This window comes from Anoplopoma fimbria, chromosome 17 (assembly GCF_027596085.1).
Source record: "Anoplopoma fimbria isolate UVic2021 breed Golden Eagle Sablefish chromosome 17, Afim_UVic_2022, whole genome shotgun sequence".
NCBI lineage: Eukaryota > Metazoa > Chordata > Actinopteri > Perciformes > Anoplopomatidae > Anoplopoma > Anoplopoma fimbria.
Window position 1 is genome coordinate 15,328,094 of NC_072465.1, and position 22,249 is coordinate 15,350,342.

The window sequence follows — 22,249 nt, forward strand, 5'->3', positions numbered from 1 at the left end:
AAACCTATTTGACCCTGCTGGTTCTCACTATATTTCACTGTGCCACGGTCTAAAGCTGCAATGTCGTCCATCTCCACATACAGTTTGTGGGTTTAAAAAAAATAAACATCTTGCTGAATCTAATAATATGATTAATTCGAGTTCATTGTAATACTTGAGGTGGTATAAGAGAGGTTCACACACACACACACACACACACACACACACACACACACACACACACACACACACACACACACACACACACACACACACACACACACACACACACACACACACATACTCTGGTTGTCCTGGGAGTGGCGCTGGCAGCAACGACCCCGGTGCATTCTGGGTGTTGTAGGTTTTCTACCTATTAATGAATACTACAGTTTTTCCTCAATTTTTCTCTGTTCATGTTGCACAAACTTCCAAAGTGTCTTCAGGTGTAAACTGCACAGACAGCCTGGTTTCATCAACATATTGCATTGTTGGGGGTGAAATACTTCTTTAACGTGTCCCCGCCCTCCCGAGAGCAGCAGCCCGGTCGACCTACCACTGACAAGTGACAACCGGGTCTCCCGTCACGCCATTTTCCATCGACGACCGAGAGGAGCGAGCCAGCCGGAGGAACGCGGAGAGTCGGAGCTGTGAACGGCACCGATACACGGTAGAGTCTGACCGACGCTCCTAACCGGAGAGCAGCACTCTGCGTCGATTAATCGAGTCGTAGCAGCCTGTTGAGCTCGTGGCATCGCTTGACTTGGGAGGCTGATGCTCATTAGAAGCAGGCCTCGGACAGGCGTCAGCCATCTTAGCTATCGTTATAAAGCCATTAGCGTTTGCTTCATGGTGTGGGTGCATATTGTAATGTTGAGAGTGAAGCATGTGCTGCATCAGTGCTGGTGTTAAAGGAGGGTCATGATAACAATGTAGGGTTATCCGCTCAGGTAAACAACAGCGCGCTGACCAGCACCATGGACACTGTTTATTGTGAAGCTTAAGTAAGCAGCAATGACTCGAGGCCCAGCGTCCTTCCATGGCTTAGCCTTTATAAGGATGTGTTGCAGATGTGGAAACAGTTTGTTGTTTTAGTCAGTAAGTAACAGGAAACCTTGCACACATAAGGCCAATGACATTGGTGGATGTTATTCTGGGAGAAGGCTCAGTAGCGCCGCCCATGTCTGTTTTTTTTTTATGCTGCCCTTTCTTACATTACATTACATTACATTCATTCAGCAGACGCTTTTATCCAAAGTGACTTACAATAAGTGTATTCAACATAGGTATTCAAGAGAACTACTAGTCACCAGAAGTCATAAGTGCATCTCCTTTCTTAAACAAGCATCTAAGAGCATAAACCAGAGCAAAAGTATAGTGCAGAAGCAAACTAATACGAATACAATAAGTGCAACAAACTAATCTTGTTATGGGTGAGGTGAATATACAGTATATATTTCAATACATGCAACTGTATTATACGTTAAGGTTAGTGAAACAGGGGTGTGAGGTGGTTCACTGCTACAGAAGCATTAGGCGCTGCTATGGTTACTGTTTGTTGCATTAGCATAGCTGTCTCAGTCTCACCAGACTGTGAACCAATGTTACATTAAGATGTAAAGAAACTGGAATTTTGTAAAATTGTTTTGTTAAAAAGACGGTCGATTTGTCTGCTGCATTGACAATTTCCTTTCTTTGTTATTTTTCAGATCCAGTCATGCATCGTGACTGTCCTCTTGACTGCAAGGTCTATGTTGGAAATTTGGGGAACAATGGAAACAAGACTGAGTTAGAGAGGTCATTTGGCTACTATGGTCCTCTGCGCAGTGTTTGGGTGGCCAGGAACCCTCCAGGCTTCGCCTTTGTAGAATTTGAAGATCCTAGAGATGCAACTGATGCCGTGCGGGAGCTCGATGGAAGGTAGGCAGCAACCTAAATACTTCTGAGATACAGTGGCCCGAACTGGAATACAACCACGGTGGTTAACAATGACTGGTTGCTTATAGGACTTTGTGTGGTTGCCGGGTGCGAGTAGAGCTGTCCAATGGGGAGAAGCGCAGTCGCACCCGTGGTGCTCCCCCTCCATGGAGCAGGCGTCCTCGAGACAGAGACGACTACAGACGCCGTAGCCCAGCAGCCAGACGAAGGTGACCCATGTTATTATTTGACAGTGGCCAGCAGGGACAGCATATTATCTATGTTGTCGTTAACTCCTGCTCGTGACTTACTGATTCCGCTCTCTTACCCACAGTATATTTCCTGGTAATTGCTTATGTTTTTCCAGTGTGGGTATTTCTAGTATTGGTAATCTTTTCTGCTGATTATACATTTGTGATAGTTTCATCTTCATTGATAATATTTATGTAGGGAGTCAAACAGATAGACTTTCATAACCAAATAATGAAATATGAGATGGGAATAGGACATTTTACTAGATCATGTAGTGAAGTCTTTGTATTGCAAATGCATCTTAAAATCTGGCCGGTAAAACCTCTGCTTTAGGTACAAATGCTTCTTTTTAAGTGTACATCATTTTGTGCACTCTCAAAAAGTTGGTGCATTTTAACTGCTTCAAAATGAAAAAATAGGTCTGTGAAATAGTATTAGGTAATTCCTCAGAAAAAAAAAGTATAATCTGTTTAAAATTTTGGGGGGATAAAAGTGCCAAATGTGATGCATTTTTTCCTTTTGTTTGAGGATGCTTTTATTTTTCATCTATATTAATAAGAATGAAACCCGTTGCAGAGCCGTCACCATGCCTCCTCTCACCATCCTCTGAGTCAATCAACTAGTCCTCTTTCAGCATCATGTGACTGCTGACCATCGTGCACCAATCAGCTTGGCTGGTGCTGTCACATGACCAAGGCATGGCCAGTCGTCAAGTTGCACCAACCCATTGGTTCCTCAGCATGCCGTTCTCAACCTCCTCCTCCTTCAACCTTAATCCAAACTGCAGCGGCCCACCTCACATTCCCGACCAATCAGCGTATTACGTTCCCAAATGTCTACAACCTACCAACAGCAGCCTTCGGCTAACCAATTAAAGCAGGAAAAAAGCCACAGCCAGCCCCCATCTGCCTGCCACCTAATCACCTTGCAGCATCTGGCCAGTCCTATTCAGCCAATTCTACCTTCACGGCCGGCAGTCTGCCTCCCTTTCGTCATATCTAGCTTGTTGAAAACCAAAAATACTAGTAAGTTTTCCTGCTTCATTCAGTACACTGCTGATTACAGTTTTTAAAGTGAAGAGACAGCTGGTCTGAAAAGGTTGTTCTTTTTTTATAACTATTTAAATCATATGTCTGGAACTTGACATTTCCAGAGATTTCCATTATAGAGAAACACCTGTATGGTATGTCTTGGGGCTCTGAGCAGAATTATCAGGTCACACAAATCAAAACTCTCCTCAACCCCCCCAGTGAATATTAAAAAGGTTTTTGGGGCTGTATGGTTGGTTTAGCAGATCTTAGCCTGGTTGCTTCTCAAGACTTATTATGAGCAGTATATTGTGTTTGATATTAGCTTCCATATCCCTAATGTTCTCCCTCTGGGTCCAGTGGGCCAGTTTCATACAGATGGTGGCCTCTGTGTGTGTGTTTTTATCACCACACCATGGCCAGTCCACAGTGCAGCGTTGAAATCCTCTTAAAGAGCAAATGTTGCCTTTTGAGCTCTCTTCGATTTTGTGATCAGCTCAGGCACAATGACAAAATCTCATATTGATCTTAGCTCGTAGGACACATCCTACTCTACCACTCCAAATTTAATTTATTGAACAAAACTTACACTGATGACTTTATGAATACATGCACAACGCACTGTGGGATAGGTGAGAGATCATTTTAATCACCTGCCATCTTTATGCACTAGGTCCATTGTCAGTGAGTTCTGTTTTCTGATTGAGATAATTGTGTCCCTCAAAAAACACCCAGGTCTTTAATATCCATTTTGAGTAATTGAGATAGACTAAGGGCTGTGTTGAAGGAGGCCCATGTAAGACAAGTATTGGAATAGTCTGGTGCTCTACAGGGGGTCGATGCGTCTGTGTCTATTCTTAACATTTTTTTATTTTTCCTGTGCAGATCCCCACGAAGGAGGAGCTTCAGCCGCAGTCGAAGCAGGTATGTCAGCTTTAGGATGTCTTGTATTCACGGTTAAACCCAAAAGCTTAAATCCACATTCAAATGTATAAGTAATACATTTCCCTACATGTAGAATATCCTGCGATATTAATACATATTTTAAATCAACATATAACCTAATTATTTTTGGCTTTCATTATTTGCAATTAAATTCAGTTATAAATCACTGAAACTTTAAGATTTGGTTTATATCTTTAATCATCTGCTGCTGTCTAAGAAACGAGAAACAGCTGTTTTTAGTGGTACCAACTAAATTCATTTACTAAATACATTTGACTATATTTTTAATTATTAAGTTAGTCTTTTTAACTGCTTGATCCAAATACCAGTGATAATGATTCAGAGCTAAGAAGCAGATGAGCCCAAAATATTGATTTTTAAAATGCATCAGTATTCTGCCGAATGGAAATCAGATTGAAAATCCAAATCAACCCAATAGTCATGCACGAGGCTCGACAGGCAAACATGATTAGTATGTAGAAGACATGAGAAATGTTAAACTAATGGGATGGTTTGGTGTTTGCAGGTCTTTCTCCAGAGACAGGAGGAGGGAGAGGTCCCTCTCCCGGGACAGGAACCACAAACCTTCAAGGTCGTTCTCGCGATCAAGGAGGTACTGATATCTTTTGAGCTATCTGAAGATTAATTTGGTCTGGTGTCCTAACACATATTTGACAGTTTAATGTGGGTGTAGAAGACCCTGCACCACTGAGACTAACGTTCATGCGTAGCTAAGCAGCATACAAACTAAGGATCCTTGGCCTCGGTCTTGTTTGTTTGGTTGTATTGCTGAGGGGTTTTTAGTTTGTTCTGTAATTCTTTCTCGCTTTTAATAGTTTGTTTTTTTCACTCTCCACAGCCGCTCCAGGTCTAACGACAGAAAGTAGAGGATCGTCGGTCCGTTGTAAAGGGAGCTGAAGATAAACGGTTGTACAGGCATGGCCGTTTCAGATGATGGAATACAACATGGCCGTGTCGCCGTTTTTGTGTTGAGTTTTTTTAAAAACAATCAAGCATTTTAGTGTCCCTCCCCTTTACGTGGTATATTTTTCACATGCATTGAGTGGGTGTGCGCAGGCGTGATGCCTCACCTCAGTCCATCTTGTCTGTCCAGAAACAGTCGTGCCACCCAGCATTCCAGTTCACCAGTTAATCTCTTTAAGAGTTTCACTTTTTGTCAATGAATGTACTGTGTAGTTTGATTTAGTGTTAGTAGCTCCTCTTTTTCAATGCCAGCATTTTTTTTTTTGTAGGGATTGGGATGATTTCTAAGAAAGTTTCTCCTTTTTGATTGTCTGTAATGCCAACCTTTTTACAATCTGCTACTTTCTTACTTCACACTGAAGGTTTCCATCTGTTAAAGGTTGGTTGTTTGTAATAAAAACAGCCCCGAAATCCAAGAATCAAAACTGGCATAGATTTAGAAAAAAAGACTGATTTTTGTTTTTGAAGTTTTCAATTATTTTTCTTTTGTTTGATACAATGTGAAATGGTCTCTTAATTAAAGAAACCGGTTGATTACAAAATACCTGCATTGTTTATATTTATTTATTCCCTCTCTGGACCAGGTCCCAGGATCTTTCTCATGAAATCTGTTAAGGTGGGTTTAGTTGATTCCTCTGTTTTCCATTGCTGTAGGCTGCAATTTGTTGGCTTAAACTAGACCACTCTCCTTTTTACATGTTTTTCTAATTTTTTTTTTTTTTTTTTTTTTGAAACTGCTAACTTTACGCACTGTAGTATTTATTCTCATCAGTGATCCACAGAGTCATTTGGTGCTGTTGTTAAATGTTTGCCTCATACACTGGCTTAATTAACAAGATGATGTATTTTCATTTTAAATAAGGTCTCCTATTGTAATAAGTACAAAAACTCATGAAAGTAGATTAGTCTGTCAGCTCCAAATCTCCAATCTGTAGTTGTATTTCCTATGATATGTGATTTTATTAGTGTTACAAAGATATTGAATAAATCTTTCTTTTACATCAGAGATTTAAACGTAGTCACATTTAAGATAGTCAAAACTGATTTGGAGAAGCAGATATTGTAGCCGCCATATTATACAACGTGATAGTAAAAAGGTAATATAGATGTTTTAAGAGTGTTTAAGAGGGGATCTTTTTTGGTACATGGTATTCGGTTTAAGGTCGTTATGTAATCCGCTTCACTTCAGAGTTTAACCATTTCACCAGGACCGATGAGGCATCTCACTAATGTTGTCCTTGTGCTGCTGATGAAGTGTGTGTGTGTGTGTGTGCGTGTGTGCGCGCGTGTGTGTGCGCGCGTGTGTGCGTGCGCGCTAACAGTCTCCGAGCACTGCAGTACGTCCTGAACTACTTTCAGACGTTCCTCATCCAGAATGATTTTCGGTGTCTTTTCTGGTTCCCACACATATTTTGTAACAACCAGCTTTTCTCACGCCTGCCCCTTCAAGCGCACGGCTCCATGGCCACGTGGATTGGCTTAACACAGTTTGCTGAAATTTACGCGCGCTTTTCCGTCTGTTACGCGAGCCCTGGTGACATCATAGAAGCGATGACTCACTGGTATCCATGGAGACGGGCCTCACAGTGAAGGAACTCGCGGGAATTCACACAGAAGCATGCGGTATTTCCGCCCACTCTTAAGTAACCTGCTGTGTTGTGTCGCCCACGGAGCCCAGTACATGATTCAATGATTCATGAGTGGTCTGAAATACACAAAGGTGCAGCCCGTTGGTGCTAAATTTAGATTTGGTCGCACTAAATTTATTTAATGTAAAATTAGGTGAATACCTTTGTGAGTTCAGACAAAAACATGACATTTTAAGACCTTAAGTTACTCACTCTACAGTTTTCTAATCTTTTTTAGACTGAACATTTAAAGGAATAGTTTGACATTTTGGGGGAAAAGGTTACATTTTTTTGCTGAGAGCTGGGTTAAAGTATGGACATTACTAATTTGTTAAGTCCAAGTTGGCAGCCAAAAGCCGGTTAGCTTAGAAAAACTGGAATTGGGGGAAGCAGCCGGTCTGGCTCTGTCCAGAGGTACCAAAATACACCTACCAGCACCTCTTAAGCTCACTGATTAAAGTCATTTGAAATGAAAAATACATTTTCACAGTTTTAATCCTGTGTTCATTTATCATCAGTGTCGGAGTATACTGACTATACGGTCTTTTCTTCTCTATAAAACAGTTTCAAATGTCTGATGACTTTTCCTTCATTCAGGGGCGTTTACGAAAAATTATCCAAACAGATGAGACTTTGTGGCTTTTTTTGCTAAAAGAGCAATATGGAGATAGGTACAAAGATATGTATGTTTGGTTATAAGTGGGGGAAAAACTGTTTTTTTACTCGTAAAGGAAAAAGGATGTGGTTGTATAGTGGAATAATGATAGTTGACATTCTAATTATGTTTGAATTTGACTATTTTGCACTTCCAAGTTCAACACTGGTTGGCAGGATTGTAGGTGTGAAAATCAATATATTTATATTTATTTCGATACAAAAAACCATGTTAAATTGATTCTTATTAAACTACACCACAATCGTTCTGATGAGAATAGCCAGCTTCTGGGATCATTTCGAATAAATACATTTTAATCGCTTTTTTGTTTTGTAAAGTTACATCATAGTGGAGGGTAATTAACTTTCAATAAGCGGAACTCCCTTGATGAGCTTTTGTCTCCCCATAAATGGTCAACTCAGTGTCCAATGACCATGTGGTTCATTTGGCGCCATTTATCACATGAAACTTTTCACATTGCAGAACAAAGGCCTTAATAAGCTGAAGCACATAATGAAAAAAGATAATTTGATGTGGCTTGCAGACTGCACTGTGCAGCTGCCTTTGAGCTGAAAGATAATAAAGCGTCTACTCAGCTGTACAAATGTGGAGTTGCACAGCTGCTGATCAGTAACAAACAGTATGCGCTCATTGTAGCTGTCCATTTAGTTTAAACTTCATTACCTTCAGTACATACCACCACTGAATCTCTGCCTATTTCCCATCAGTCTTCTACTCAACAAAAGACTCACTGTAGTGTCGGACCAGTTGGGCCTTTATACACTGCATCCTACAGTTTGGGCTCTTGTTGTTGTGCTGGGAACTAGGCTCATGACGCTGGGAAGCATGAGGAGTTGTCTCTTGGTTGACCTGTTCCCAAGATAAACAAGCTGGGGTGCTACAACAAGAGGACTGGGAGGAACAGACTTTTGAGGTCAAAATGTAACCAATGTGAAAGTCACAGAGACTTGGAACAGTCATGTTAAGAGAATGAGTTACAAGCACAGAGAGTTTGTCTGTGTCCTCAATATGAAGTAACTCAGAAAACTGCAGGTTAGTTTAAATTCAATATGAGTTTATTATTTATCTTGTTACCACAATTCTAAACTTTGTTAACTGATTTTGAGAAAAAAAATATTAAAAGAATAGAGAGGGGCATTTGTTTTAGCTGTCTGGTCTAGTACAATTAATAGCAAAGAATAGTAAAAGCACATGTACAATTTACTTTGAGTTACTTTGTAAATAGGGATTTTACACTAAACATATGATCATGTTTTTTTCTTGATTGAATATGGATCTAAAAAATGACATCAATCATGGGATAAGTTATTGAAATGATTTGTGAACATGGTCCCAAGATGATAAGAGACAGATATAAACATGAAACATTAAATTGAACAGTCCAAAACTACATTAGTGCAGACCCCCAAAAAAAGGAATACTACAGTGTAGTAATACTGTGTTACAAGTAAAGGTCGTGCATTTTTAAGAAAAAGTACAAAAGTATGATCATCAAAATAAATTAGTACCAAAAGTAATCATTATGCAGAATAGCCTATTTCCGAATAATGATATTATGGGTAATAATTATTGATCGGTTCTTTTGAATTACTTTACATAGTGTTGGGTAGCTTAACCTATATTAATAGAGCATTATTTATTAGTTGATTTATTTATTTGTATTAATAATCTAAATCTGCAAAGTAGACCCAAGCAAACAAACACGTAGCGGAGTAGAAGTATAAAGAATCATAAAAAGTACCTTATTTGTACTCATTTGTACAGTGTTAATGGTAAAAATACTTTTCACTATGGTTTATCTGTTACTTGTGGTATATGAACTCTACATAAAGTAACAGATGTAAATGTTTCTCTCGTCTCTGCTGCCCTGGTGTATCTTCTTCCTCAACTTATTTGTGTGTCTGAAACTGAAAATGTGCCTGAGCTGATATAGGGGGAGGAAAACAAGGACACATACATCATTACAGATTTCTCTTTTTGTTTCAACGATGTTTTCTTTGGTGTGGTTGAGCCTAAAAAAGACAAGGATGGAAAGTATTTCATAATAAATCTTTTATTTTTGCTTGCTAAGTACAACATCCACAAATACAAGTTCTGGGGCTCTAAACCTTTCTTTCCAGTGTTTAAGAATGAAGTCAATGAATATTTGGACTCAAAGAACTTTAAAGCTATCAGGACTTTGCAAATCTATTCAACACTTGTGACCTCGCTGGACTGACTGATATTGAAAGTCTTCTAACTGAGTTGTTGGTATGATTTGGACTGTTTATTGTGTGATCTTGCTGGACATTTGTTAGATTCCCTGGCGCAATATGAATTACATTTTTGTTTGCTGTTTGTATGTGTCTGTGTTTTATATGTATGAACAAATGTCTCAATAAAGTTATTGAAAAAAGAAGAAAAAAAACTGGTATGACATGCGCACTGAGGTGCAGAGAGAGAAGCCACCTTGCCGAGTTCCGGGTTCGTCTTGCGATGGAATTTCCTCTCGACTCCGGAGCCAAGTCCTCACGTGTGCGTGGAGGCAGACCCCGCCTCTTCCCCGGGAGGGGAGGGCCTCTTCATAAAACTGAAGCCATGAGGAATGTCTGTAAGAGTACTTTGAGGAAGCGTCAAGGGGAGTACTATTCGCCACTACTAGTTGTATTTGAGAGGGCGTGTTGAATCACACTAACCCAGAGCATTTTACACCCAAGCGGATAAACAGACCAGCTTCACTCAACAGGTCTGAATCGGACGGATTTTAGCTGTACTGGACTGAAGTCGACTAATAATGTAAGTAAAATGACCCTGAACTAATGTTTATACTTTATCTGTCTGTTTTTTAGTTTTTACTGAGATGATTTGGGGCTTTGAAAGCATCTCTAGACACACATGTTGCCAGGTTGTAAGTAACGTTGTATTACCGTTAATAAAGTCTCCTTTTTGGTACATATATTGTAAAAAAAAAAAAAAAAAGAAATAAAAAAAATAATTTTCAGTCTTGAAAATTGTACGTTTGTTTGACTTTGTAAAAATCGAGTTAACGTTTAGTGGGTTTATATCCACATAGCAGTTTTCAAGGTTTCAGTTTATCACTCAGAACATTAACGTTAAATATTCCTACAGGCTTGTTTTTAGTATCTGTGTGTTGAGACGTCGGTGAGCCTCCGGTGACAGCCCAGTTTTACTCGCAGACATGAGCTCCGGCCTCACGTGGAGCGGTGTAGTAAACTGGGCAGGGTCTCTATTTGCTGCTGTCTCGCCTCCGCCGCACATGTAGTATCGTTCTCCCGCCACAGACTTGAATCACTCCGCCCCTCCCGGCCCGGCCCGGTGTGACGTCATGCCCCGTGTGGTGGATGTGTGTAGAGAGAGAAGAAGTAAAAAAAAAAAAAAAATAGAGGCGTGAGTGAATCAATGGTCTCTCACAGTAGTGAGCCCAACATTTTCCCACACCACTTTTTTACCCAACATAGACGAGGAATTGTTGGACCCAGCTGTATCAGATATCTCCCCTCACTGGGAGGCCATGCCAGGACATGTAGGTCCATGGTTATGTAACTGTGGGTGGGGGGAAAGCCCACTGAAGCTCAAACTACAACTATTCATCAATTCAAACAGTGAAATATTTTTTGTTATGAATTAAAATTATAGTATTACCAAATAAGTTCCATAAGGGGCCCAGGAGGCCCTCAGACCCCATTAAGGGAACTGTTGCTGGACCTTTAAATCCAGTCATCATGTTGTCTGTGACCATGATTCCTGACTGGAAGAGATTTTATGAGACTACTAGACATCTAACATTTATTAATTAATATTATAAATAATAACAACCCCATCAGAATGATATTAATACACCATTTACTATTTATGTCATTTTATGACACCTAATAAAGTTACAATGATGTGATGTTAAATTAAACGCTGACATTTTAACATTGATCTTATTTTTTGAAATTTGACAAATATTTTACAGGCATTATTGTCAATCAATGCCTGTAACTTCCTTTGGGTAATCATCTGTAAATGTGTTTCTGGTAATCAGGAAGTTGAAAGTTTACTTTTGGTGTTTCGTTTCTTATATTGTGTTAAACTGAAATTCCTGGGAAATATTGCCACATAACAGGACCTCATAGTAGTCTGCTCTGCTGTGTGGCTGCAGCCGAGTCACATGACAGGACACCATCTACCAGACTCCTATTCATATGTATAGATCTTCTTATTACACAATTTTGCAGGGATCATTTTGGGGAACACTTTTGCTTGGTTTAAATATCAGATAGGCTTTAAGAGTTAGTCTGACTGTTCATGTGTTTAACTGTGAACGTGGTTGACAGTGTGTACGGCGGTTCATACACCTCAACCCTTTGTCCGGAGAAAACCGGGGTACTTTCTGTTCTTAGATAAAATATAATTTATTTAATCAGTGACAGTGAACTTCATTAGTGTCTCCCATATTATTATTATTTTTATTGTTATTACAATGACCCCTCCTCCCTTGAAGTGCTGTAACTGGATAATTAGGGTGTGCTGGGACGGGTTTCTCTTGATCGAGATGAGAATCCTGCTCATCACTTCCCGGATGACTATAATGACTAATATTAGACACAGCTGATTCCTTCCTGTAGCTCTTACAGGAAGTGCCACCTAGATTTGGAATAGTTTTTTTAATGTGAGTGCTATTTGAATATCCAGATGTGGGAAGCACTGATTTAAAAATAAGATTCATTAATCAAACCTCTCATGTGATCTGCTTAACTGCTCACTGAGGTTTGAAACTTGTTCAGCTGAGCCGGCTGTCTGTAGAAGTTCATCCACCGCCACCTAGTGGTGCCTCTGCAGTGGTCACAGCCTCTGCTGAGGACTTGCCTTTACATGTCTGTGTGAGATTATGTCCAGGCATGTACCAGTGATTCAGTGAGGAGGGCTCAATGAGTCACTGGCCGCTCTGGTTCTTATAAAGAGCTGCCCAGTATCACCAGTCTGAGTTGCTCTGTAGTTCACACTGAGGATACTTTGACTGACTGCAGGCATGGTAAGCCTGATCTAAACTTTTAGATTTGAGCTTAAACTTAAACAGAATAACTTCTGCTCTATGTTTTATTGATTCAGGATGGGATTTTGGCATGGATTCGATTATTTTTATTTTTTATTTCCGAATTATTTGGTGGGAAAATGAAGCATTTTTATTTTCCGATGTAAAATGATATGATTATAAGTGTCTGAGAATTAGAGCTTTAGCCTTTTTATTGATTTAATTGTTAAATGATTTGGGCATACTAAGTGATGAAAAGTTACAGTTCATCGTCACTGTCTCGGCTGATAATTTGTGATGTCCAGCAGCAGCTTTTCAAACTAACCGCCGGTCTTAACTTCTGTTTGCTGCAGTGTAGAACAATGGCTACTCACAAGCGGATCCTGGGCGCCCCGAGGAACGGCCCTGTCCGACGAAACCTGTTCGGCCCAGTCGACAGAGAGCAGCTGCAGATGGACTACCAAGCTGCCCTGCGGAGGGACCTGGAGGAGGCTTGCCATCGATGGGGCTTTGACTTTCGCTCGGATAAACCTCTGGAGAACAGTGATTTCCAGTGGGAGAAGGTCCAGGAAAGCAAGGTGCCGCTTCTCTACAGATCCTGTCTGCTTGGTCCAGGACATGCAGAAGGTCCGAGGGTGGCAGAGGCAGCGGTTCAGCCCAGGGAAGGAGGAAGGGTGGGGCTGCCACAGAGTGAGAAGGAGAACATCCCATGTTCCCCAGAGAGATGTGCACTCAGCCAGGAGAACCTGGAGAAGACACCAGGGAGAGGGGAGAACACAGGGCTGAAGAGGAAACAGACAAACATTACAGGTACATAGTTAGATATTCCAAGTGTGAATGCAGAGATTTGTGATGTCGTGTGGATTTGCATGAGCTGAATTTCCTGTTCTTTATCTCAACAGATTTCTATCAGGCTAAAAGAAGAGTGGTCGGGATGCCGCGCAAATCCGGCGAGTGATTTTCGGTGCAGTTTGCTGCAACGGTGCCAAAATCCCAAGAGAACCACACAAACGGCACTGCTCTCAGGAAGTCTGCACTCTGCACAGAGTGTGCACACGCTCTCACCAGGAGGTGTTGGACCCAGAGAATCATCTGAAAATACAAGGCACCTCAGCAAAACATCGTATTTATAAATAACTGAGGTTAATTAGGGTTCTGTGTTTACTCTGAGGGGAGTTGGTGCTTTTCCCAGTGGTAAGAAGGGGACATTTGAGCAGAGGAGATTAACAGTAATCCCTCAAATCAGTGGATTTATACTCATTTGGATCATGGTGATGCCAAAATGTTGACTGACATTTCCTACTGTATATTCCACAGTGCTGCTGTGTAGAGAGACTGTACCTCCAGCTGTACGGAGGAATGATGGATGAACACATTACTGTACACACTTGAAACCGATGAAATGTCGTTTATAATCATTAAGGAGTGGCTGTGACAAATCTGCAGAATGGTAGAGAAGGATGAAGCCCTTTTGACTCATTTGTTCAAATCCACCTTTGTTATTTAACAATGGTTTTTTTTTCTTTTTGTGAATCATGAGGGCTCACGATCAGGAGTCATTTTCTTAGTTGCAGTCCTTTTTTTCTACCATCATGTACTCATATGAACATGTTTTCATATCCTGCACATGCAGTTGCTTTGCTTTAGATTAATATTGACAGAAGTGCCATCATGTCTTTCATTCCTTCCATCTGCTGTATGTCAATTGATCTTCTTCAAGTGCCCTCTCCGGATTCTGACATGTGTACAGCACCAGATATTGTAGGTTAGGAGCGTAGAAACACTTATATTTAGAAATATATATCAGAGATTTATCTATAGAGTTTAATACAGCACCATAAAGTAACATGTTCAGAAAAAAACATTGCAGTATTGCACATCTGATAGAAAACACACAGTATCAAGTGCCTTTATGGTACTTTATTTTTTTTTAGGTATTTGAAGCTCCTTTAAGGAAAATCTGAAGAAAGTGTTTTCAGAAGCAAATGTATAATTTACTAAGCTAAAGTGCTCTATTCTTTTTTTTTATTAGGAAGTATAGTGCAATTATAACAGACAATGTGTTATTATCTGCCTCAAAAAAATGTTGGTTCTTGACACTTATTTATGTTGGTAAATGCTGTTGCTATGGTTGATCTGTCAAACATGGTCACTGTAATGCTGAATCTTAACCAACTGGCAGCGTAGCAATAACAGCATTACCATAAACGATGAATGCACTTCTGTTTTTAGATGCTTGTGCACAGGTCCCACTTATTGTTTTTTGTTAAAAGCTACAAATGAAAATATATATCCTTATTTATTGTATATATTACGCCTTGTGTTCATTTTGTTTGTTTTATTATTCTGATAATTCCAATAAACTGTTCAAATGAAACTTCTTGTCAGTGTTTTGCTTTATTTGTGGTCTTTACTTTGTTTCATCCTTCTCATTTATATTTTATTTATATGTATCAAACATTGGTAGAAGTATTCAGATCCTGTATTCATTCCTTCATATTCTGCTGACTCACCAAGAGGACAATGTCTGTGTATAAAACTAGCTGCCCTCATAGTGTTTAATACCAGATGTATTGATTCTTTCTCCTCCGGTCTGAAGGAAACAAGTGTTTCCGGCGCCCCTTAAAGTGCTCTTCAATGCAATGACTGCCAATCAGCTGGATGGATAACAATTAAAAGCAATAAGTGTGAATAAAATATTACACCAATAATATACCCCATTGCATCAGTGTATTTATAGTTAAATGATGATTCATTTATTCTTAAACATCCACTTGAGCAGTGGATGATAAGGTAAGTAATGTTCTTGTACTTAACTTGAGTGATTGTACTTTTTACTTCATTACATTTACTTGACAGCTGCAGATAGTCACTCTACTGGTGAACGAACAAAACGAATGATCATCTTATAAAAGACCAGTTCAACCAGCAGCGACAGAAACTGCCACTTTCACATCAATGCATCAGTAATAATAAATACAGCAGTACAGGGGCCTAAGTACTCTGTTTTCTATGCTTTATTTATATTTTGCTGATGATACTTGTGTACATCTCCTTAAGTTTGAAGGTTTACTACTTCTCCCAAAGTAAAACAACTGAATACTTCCTCTACTGCACTATTATACAACACCTTGTCAGTGGATGAAAGCTTTCTTTTCTCTTTGAGGACTTCGGGTTTTCTTCTGTGATGGTGACGGCCTTCTGTTTGCTCTCCAGAGACACACATGCCAGCACACACAGAGAGAGAGATCTGAACACAACTTCAAGCAGCGCTGAGCAGCTCAAACTACTTCTATTGTTGTAACGGTAGGCTTTTCTTCTTCTTTGTAAAAGTTAAATTAAGAGAGTGAGTCACTGCTCAGGCAGACATTGTGTACTTTGGCACCACATCACTGCAGCCCCACATCAGCACGCACACACTGGGTGCATGTGTTTGTATTGAGGGGGTTTAGGGGATGAAGGGCCCCGGAGCAGGCCCTGCTGTGCTCCCTCCTCCCTCCTCCCTCCCCCTCTCTCCTCTGGCCTCAGTGGCACAGAGGCACCTGCACGCCTGCGCTAAGCTCCCCATCATCATCATCTGTCCCTTAGCTCCCACATCCATTATAGGCCAGGACAGCTAGCATTTGCATTTAGACTGAGAGAGAGAGAGAGAGAGAGAGAGAGAGAGAGGTAAGAGAGAGACAGAGGGAGCTTATGACACAAAGGGAGAGAGAGGGGGGGGGGTAGATCAGTGCATTAGAGGGAGAGGGAGAGAGGGGAGAGAGAGAGAGAGAGAGAGAGAGAGAGAGAGAGAGGGAGGGAGGCTGCAGATATCGATGGCATTCACAATGGAGCGTTAGGATCCAGTGAGGTGATAGTCAGCCATATAAAAGGCTGGGGGTAAAGATATTTGAGGAGGAGGAGGGAGGGAGGGGGGTGGGGTGGGAGGGGGTGGGGAGCTCCTCCTCGTTGAGCTCAGGGGGGGGGAGGAGGAGGAGGAGGAAGAGGCAGGAGGAGGAGGAGGAGGAGGAGGATGGGCCTCGAACACAGACTTGCAATGGCACTGCAAAAATTGGATTAAAGCAGTATGGTAACGTTTCTAATTTAATTTATTGCTGTGCTGCTTGTGTCTCATCCTCGTGTGTTCACATCCACGCGTGTTGACATCCATCGGCCGTGTCTCTCATGTCACAGTGTGTCCTCCTGCCGAGTGAAGAGACGGGCATGCCCCTCTCCTCCTCTTCTTGGTTTTTTTTTTTTTTTTTTTTTTTTTTATACCATAGACATCCATCATCTCCATCCTCATCACAGCCTTCTCCTCCTCCGACCCTCCAGGAGCCTTTTTGTTTTTAAAAAAAAAAAAAATGATTAACCCATCGCCGGATTCATCATTTGATGTCGCCTGTTGTTTGTTATCATCCATATATAACATGTAACGCCGGACACTGCACCTCCCTTCTCCGTGTGAGCCATTGCTTATAGCTGCTGCATATGAATCTCACTTCTGTGACGAGATCGGGGAAGGATTTTCCACCAGGGGACTGCACTCATCTGTTTTTCTCTCTCCATTACAATGTGATTGTAACCTACTTTGTTTATACATATGATATAACACCGCCTGTCTCGGTTTCGCTCTTGCTGATTTATACTAGCACGAGGAGCGTGCACATTGTCACGCAATTAGAAGACAAATAAATCCTTTGCACCGTCCCATGCGGTTTTTTTTCGGTATCATGTGTCTGTCTGAGCCCATGTTTGCAGGGTCTGATTACACTGTTTTGACGTCAGGCAGAGGGTCATTATCAATCCCGCCATCTGCCAAGATACATATATAGATGATAGCCTACATACAAGGGAAATCCCTCATGGATCAATGAGATATTTGCACAGAGATCAACCAGACAGAATGATCCAGAACACACTGATTACATGCATATACAGAATATAGAGCCTTTAAAAAACAGACATTTAATCATCATTATCACTTCTTAATCCTCATGTTTACCTCATGCAGGTTTAAATGCAGTATTAAAGGGACTTGTTTGTGGCAGGAGCTGAGTTTCTGAGGCTTTGCAGAGCAGGAAGCAGACTAATTATGGATCATCTAATTAATGCATGATGGCCTTTCTGTGTACTCTCTGGTGCCTCCACCAAATCAATTATAGGCATTATTGAATCTCATTTCAGAAGCCAAAGTGATTAACATATATTTATTTTTAAGAGTCTTCCCAAGAACTTTCCTCCCTACAAACTCTGTAATTTGATGGTAATCATAGAGGAGAAAGTTAAGAGAGTGTTATTTTTGTCAGTTGAGCTTATCAGCATTTGTTGAATGCATTTATTGGAAAAAAGTGAATATCTGTTATTGTTATTTAAGTAATGGAATCTTCATATTTGATGAGTTGTAATGTCACATTTTTGCATGTTCAGCTGACCGACTGTTCTTGACTAAAATACTCTGTGCCTCAGCCTAATTAATTAAAGTTGTACCAATTGAACACTTTGTCTACAGTATTTTCCCTATAACTAGTCCTAGGAAATGATTGAGAAATTAGTAGAGTTGTAAATGAAAGCCTAACAAAAACCAACAAGGAACCCATAGCTTAGTTTGGCGCCATCAGATGGATATTTTGCTTCCTTTTTCATGCAGGAAAGCTTTTTCAAAAAGAAAGCACAAATATTTACTATCAGGATGCGACTCTGGCCCTTTCACTGTGCCTGTTACTCGAAATAATCTTCCATTTTTTTTACTTTGACCTGAGTAGATTTTAATACATGTAATGTTCCTTCTTCTTGAGTAAAATCATGTCGATAGTACTTTATCTGTGTATTGTAGTACTCTCTCCCCCCCCTGATTACCTCCCCCTGCGCTCTCGTCCCCTCAGCTGGACAAGAGCGAGGTGGCAACTCTAGCCCTACCCTCCACCACCAGCCATGGAGGCTCTGACAGTAACATCAGTGCGGACGGAGCGCCGGCAGCATCAGCAGCAGCAGCATCATCATCATCTGGGGTCATGGCCTGTGGGGGTGCAGAGGGTTTTGGGGTTGGCGAGCCACAGCGGACGCGTGTTGCCTTGGAGCATCTTCAGCAGAAGGTCCTGAAGGTCACCGAGCAGATTCGCGTGGAGCAGGAGGCCCGTGACGACAACGTTGCAGAGTACCTGAAGTTGGCCCACAACGCAGACAAACAGCAGGCGTCCAGGATCAAGCAGGTGTTTGAGAAGAAGAACCAGAAGTCAGCACAGACCATCGCACACTTGCACAAGAAACTAGAGCACTATCACAAGAAGCTAAAGGAAATAGAGCAGGTAGGTGAGCAACTGTGTGTGTGTGTGTGTGTGTGTGTGAGTGTGTATGCAGTTGTGTACAAACATGTGATATCGTTTTGTACAGCTGTTTTTGTGCTGTGGCTGTGTTGAATAATCATCTCATGGCTGAGTCAAACATTTGTTGGACTATATATGTGAGGACAACTGTGTCCAAATATAGACTGATGAGTCTCATCTCCTAAACCAATGCATCATCCTGTGTCTCACCTTAATTCTCCACAGGGCCTGCTCTCCTCATCAATCTCCCTGCAGTTCTCTCCCTTAACCTAATCTTTCCTACCTTTGAGATCCTCCACTTCTCTGCTTCCTCATTTCTCTTCCCTCTCTACAGAATGGACCGGCCCGGCAGCCCAAGGATGTCCTGCGGGACATGCACCAGGGATTAAAGGACGTCAGGGCTAACGTTCGTGCTGGGATAAGTGGTTTTGGAGGTGGAGTAGTTGAAGGGGTCAAAGGTGGAGTAACTGCCCTCACTCACACAGCCGTGGTCTCCAAGCCGAGAGAGTTTGCCAGTCTTATCAGGAACAAGTTTGGCAGCGCAGATAACATCGCTCACCTGAAGGACTCACTTGAGGACGGAGTCGGGGGCCACTCTGAGGACGCCCCGACACCTCGGGCCCTGAGTGGAAGTGCCACTCTGGTCTCCAGCCCAAAGTACGGCAGCGACGACGAGTGCTCCAGCGCCACGTCGGGCTCCGCAGCAGGCAGTAATTCAGGTGGTGCAGGGGGAGGAGGGGGACTTTTAGGACCAACCATGGGGAGCCCCAGACTGGACGGACACCACCACCACCACCATCACATGCACAGCTCTTGGGACTCTCTACTTGAGGGCCTGCAGGAGATCAAGGCCAGTCAGGCGCACATGGAGGACGCCATCGAGGACATGAAGGGTCAGCTGCAGAGCGACTACTCCTACATGACACAGTGCCTGCAAGAAGAAAGATACAGGTACACATTCAAAAAACAACATAACATTGTCAGTCCCACTTGTGAAAACTGATGTATCCAGGACAGCCTTCACAATGTAGTTCACGACTGGCAATAATCTATGTTTTTGTTATAGCTAACAAATCCCATGAAAAGACCAACTTTACAGCTCGTCCATACGCTGTCTGTGACTTTTATTCCTAAAACAATGTGTTCCTACTAAAGATATTAATCTTTAAAAGGAGTCACAAATTTATACTTTCTTTAAAAAGGGATCTCATAATTTACTTTCACAGCTGGACCTTGTAGTTTTGAACAAATGTTACTCAAACAAGAGAAAATAGCGAATTAGTTTGGGACTATTTTCATCCGCGGATTAATACACATTTGGTGCTCTAGCGAGTAATTACTGCAGCAGGATGAATGTCAGAGCAAACCCTGACTACAGTGCCCACGTTTATTGTAGTGAAGGAACATGTCAGCCAGTGCAAAATTTTGATGTGTGGTTTGGACAACAATGGAGCTTTATTGCACAGAGGAATAAGCTGTATTAAGACAATACATGACTTTGAAAGCTTTTTAAATGTTGTAAATGATCATGATCTTTTGCATTATTTTGAGCATCCTTGTTTGTGTTTGTACTGAATATTCAGGTATGAGCGACTTGAAGAACAGCTGAATGACTTAACAGAGCTACACCAAAATGAGATGACTAACCTAAAGCAGGAGCTCGCCAGCATGGAGGAAAAAGTCGCCTACCAGTCCTACGAGAGAGCGAGAGACATTCAGGTAAAATGTGATACATTGTTGTAGACATTTAAACACCTTAAACGAGTTAAACCCTGAAAAACTCAGTCACCAAACAAACCCACCAACTGCCACTACTGATTCAAATTCCTCTTAATCCTGATTTGTGCACTGTAGTACATGACATCACACTGTTCCAACTGAGCCCCGCCCACTAAGAGCACAGAAACTCTCATGTGAGATAACCAAAACTCTTCTACCTGCAGAAAATAATGTATTTATGTAGTACCTTGTCATTCATAATAAAGAAAATAATTTCCAGGTCCTATAATACAACTAAAAAATCATGCTGCGGTTACTCTGTGTGCACTAACAGGAGGCTGTGGAGTCGTGCCTGACTCGCATCACCAAGCTGGAGCTGCAGCAGCAACAGCAGCAGGTCGTCCAGTTGGAGGGAGTGGAGAACGCCAATGCTCGAGCTCTGCTGGGCAAACTCATCAACGTCATCCTGGCGCTCATGGCCGTGCTGCTGGTCTTCGTCTCCACCTTGGCCAACTTCATCACCCCGCTGATGAAGACCCGAGCCCGGGTTGCCGCCACCGTCCTGCTGACCTTGCTGCTGTTCGTGCTGTGGAAGCAGTGGGACTTTGTGGAGCCGTGGCTGCTGCCAAGCTGAGCTCCCTGAGAGAGAGAGACTCCAGTGGGGACATAAACTCATTCACAAACCCCCTTAAGGAGTCAGAGACTGAATAAGATGAGGGCCTCTGTACTTGTACTTGTCTTTGAATTTGAACGAGGAGCGTCTAAGGACAAAACATGGCACTTTTGGATGGATCTGGAAACGATCTGGCCTGCAGAGAGTGTCGAGAGCTGTTTACAGTGAAAAAGAACAAAAATTCTCTGCTTGCCAATTAAGTGACGGAAGACATCATCTCATCTCGCCCACATCTGTTGGTGTTGATGATCAATCATCGATTACATTGCTGTCACCAAAAACTGAGTTTCTTGCGAGAAATCTTTGGATCGTCTTTTTCTAATTATTTATGATACATGAACTATGAAGACTAGAGCAACTTAATAATTAAAAACGCTGATCATGTTCGCCTTCATGTTGAAGCTATAGAATATTTGAGGGGAAAAAGTTTCTTTTCTTGAATGTTATGTGCTCATGCATGTCCTCATATGTGCACTAAGATGCATCTAGCTGGCATGAGTTTACATTTCATTATTGACTAAATAATTCTACTTAAACTGCCGTTTTGTTGTCAGATATACAGTGCAGATATGTTGTAGCTCAACTCAGTGTCACTGTTTTCTTTTCACATCCTGTTGAAGCAGTGCTTTTAGATGCATTTCTCTCTTTTTGTCTTTTTCTTCAAATTGAATGAACTGCTGATATCTGCGATAAATTCACCGTAATAATGCAACCATGTAAAATCTTATATGCCATAATGCTTTTTCATAATCACTATTGTAAAACTGCTACTAATCACAGTGTCAAATTAACGGCATGTCAAATTGTATCAAAGTTTATATCCAGTTTGCAAAAATAATTATTGCTGTTTTATTAAACAATGTAAGAAATAAATGATTTCATATGTTAGGTTGCCCTTGAATATATCCAGAGACTTCTTGAATGAAATAGTTTGACTTAATTAGAGAGCAACCTCTTCCATCACTGAGAAATTATAGTACCAACTTCTAAATAGGAACCTTTTTTAGCTAATGGTTTTTTATCAATGGTTAATAAGATATTTTCTGAAGCTATATAGTTACATTTTAGGCCTTTGATAAGAGCAACTTGTTTGTAAAGTCCTTTCAATGAGTGGACTGTATGGCCA

At 41.3% G+C, this 22,249-nt stretch overlaps 3 protein-coding genes across 4 annotated transcripts; all 3 read left to right on the plus strand.

Moving 5' to 3' along the window:
- Positions 1-337: 337 nt before the first annotated feature.
- srsf3b (serine and arginine rich splicing factor 3b) lies at positions 338-5,641 on the plus strand. The gene is made up of 6 exons (XM_054616655.1): positions 338-649; positions 1,689-1,899; positions 1,986-2,126; positions 4,062-4,100; positions 4,648-4,734; positions 4,981-5,641. The coding sequence occupies exons 2-6, from the start codon at positions 1,697-1,699 to the stop codon at positions 5,006-5,008; spliced, it is 498 nt and encodes a 165-aa protein (XP_054472630.1). The 5' UTR covers positions 338-649; positions 1,689-1,696; the 3' UTR covers positions 5,009-5,641.
- Positions 5,642-10,020: 4,379 nt separating this feature from the next.
- On the plus strand, positions 10,021-14,803 carry cdkn1a (cyclin-dependent kinase inhibitor 1A). 2 transcript variants are annotated; one of them, XM_054617473.1, is made up of 3 exons: positions 10,021-10,184; positions 12,780-13,236; positions 13,329-14,803. In XM_054617473.1, exons 2-3 carry the CDS (start codon positions 12,789-12,791, stop codon positions 13,382-13,384), a joined length of 504 nt encoding a protein of 167 aa, XP_054473448.1. In that variant the 5' UTR covers positions 10,021-10,184; positions 12,780-12,788; the 3' UTR covers positions 13,385-14,803. The 2 variants fall into 2 exon arrangements, with proteins under 2 accessions (XP_054473448.1, XP_054473447.1); XM_054617472.1 differs by lacking the exon at positions 10,021-10,184 and adding an exon at positions 12,361-12,426.
- Positions 14,804-16,418: 1,615 nt separating this feature from the next.
- On the plus strand, positions 16,419-21,084 carry tmcc2 (transmembrane and coiled-coil domain family 2). The gene is made up of 5 exons (XM_054616495.1): positions 16,419-16,495; positions 18,291-18,713; positions 19,066-19,682; positions 20,315-20,450; positions 20,785-21,084. Exons 1-5 carry the CDS (start codon positions 16,493-16,495, stop codon positions 21,082-21,084), a joined length of 1,479 nt encoding a protein of 492 aa, XP_054472470.1. The 5' UTR covers positions 16,419-16,492.
- Positions 21,085-22,249: the final 1,165 nt, after the last annotated feature.

Coding starts and splice junctions, on each gene's coding strand:
- srsf3b (XM_054616655.1), top strand. CDS start 1,697: ATGCATCGTGACTGTCCTCTTGACTGCAAGGTCTATGTTGGAAATTTG. Junction 2,127..4,061: donor AGCCCAGCAGCCAGACGAAG/GTGACCCATGTT, acceptor TTTCCTGTGCAG/ATCCCCACGAAGGAGGAGCT. Junction 4,101..4,647: donor TTCAGCCGCAGTCGAAGCAG/GTATGTCAGCTT, acceptor TGGTGTTTGCAG/GTCTTTCTCCAGAGACAGGA.
- cdkn1a (XM_054617472.1), top strand. Junction 13,237..13,328: donor GAAACAGACAAACATTACAG/GTACATAGTTAG, acceptor TTATCTCAACAG/ATTTCTATCAGGCTAAAAGA.
- tmcc2 (XM_054616495.1), top strand. Junction 18,714..19,065: donor AGCTAAAGGAAATAGAGCAG/GTAGGTGAGCAA, acceptor CCCTCTCTACAG/AATGGACCGGCCCGGCAGCC. Junction 19,683..20,314: donor CTGCAAGAAGAAAGATACAG/GTACACATTCAA, acceptor CTGAATATTCAG/GTATGAGCGACTTGAAGAAC.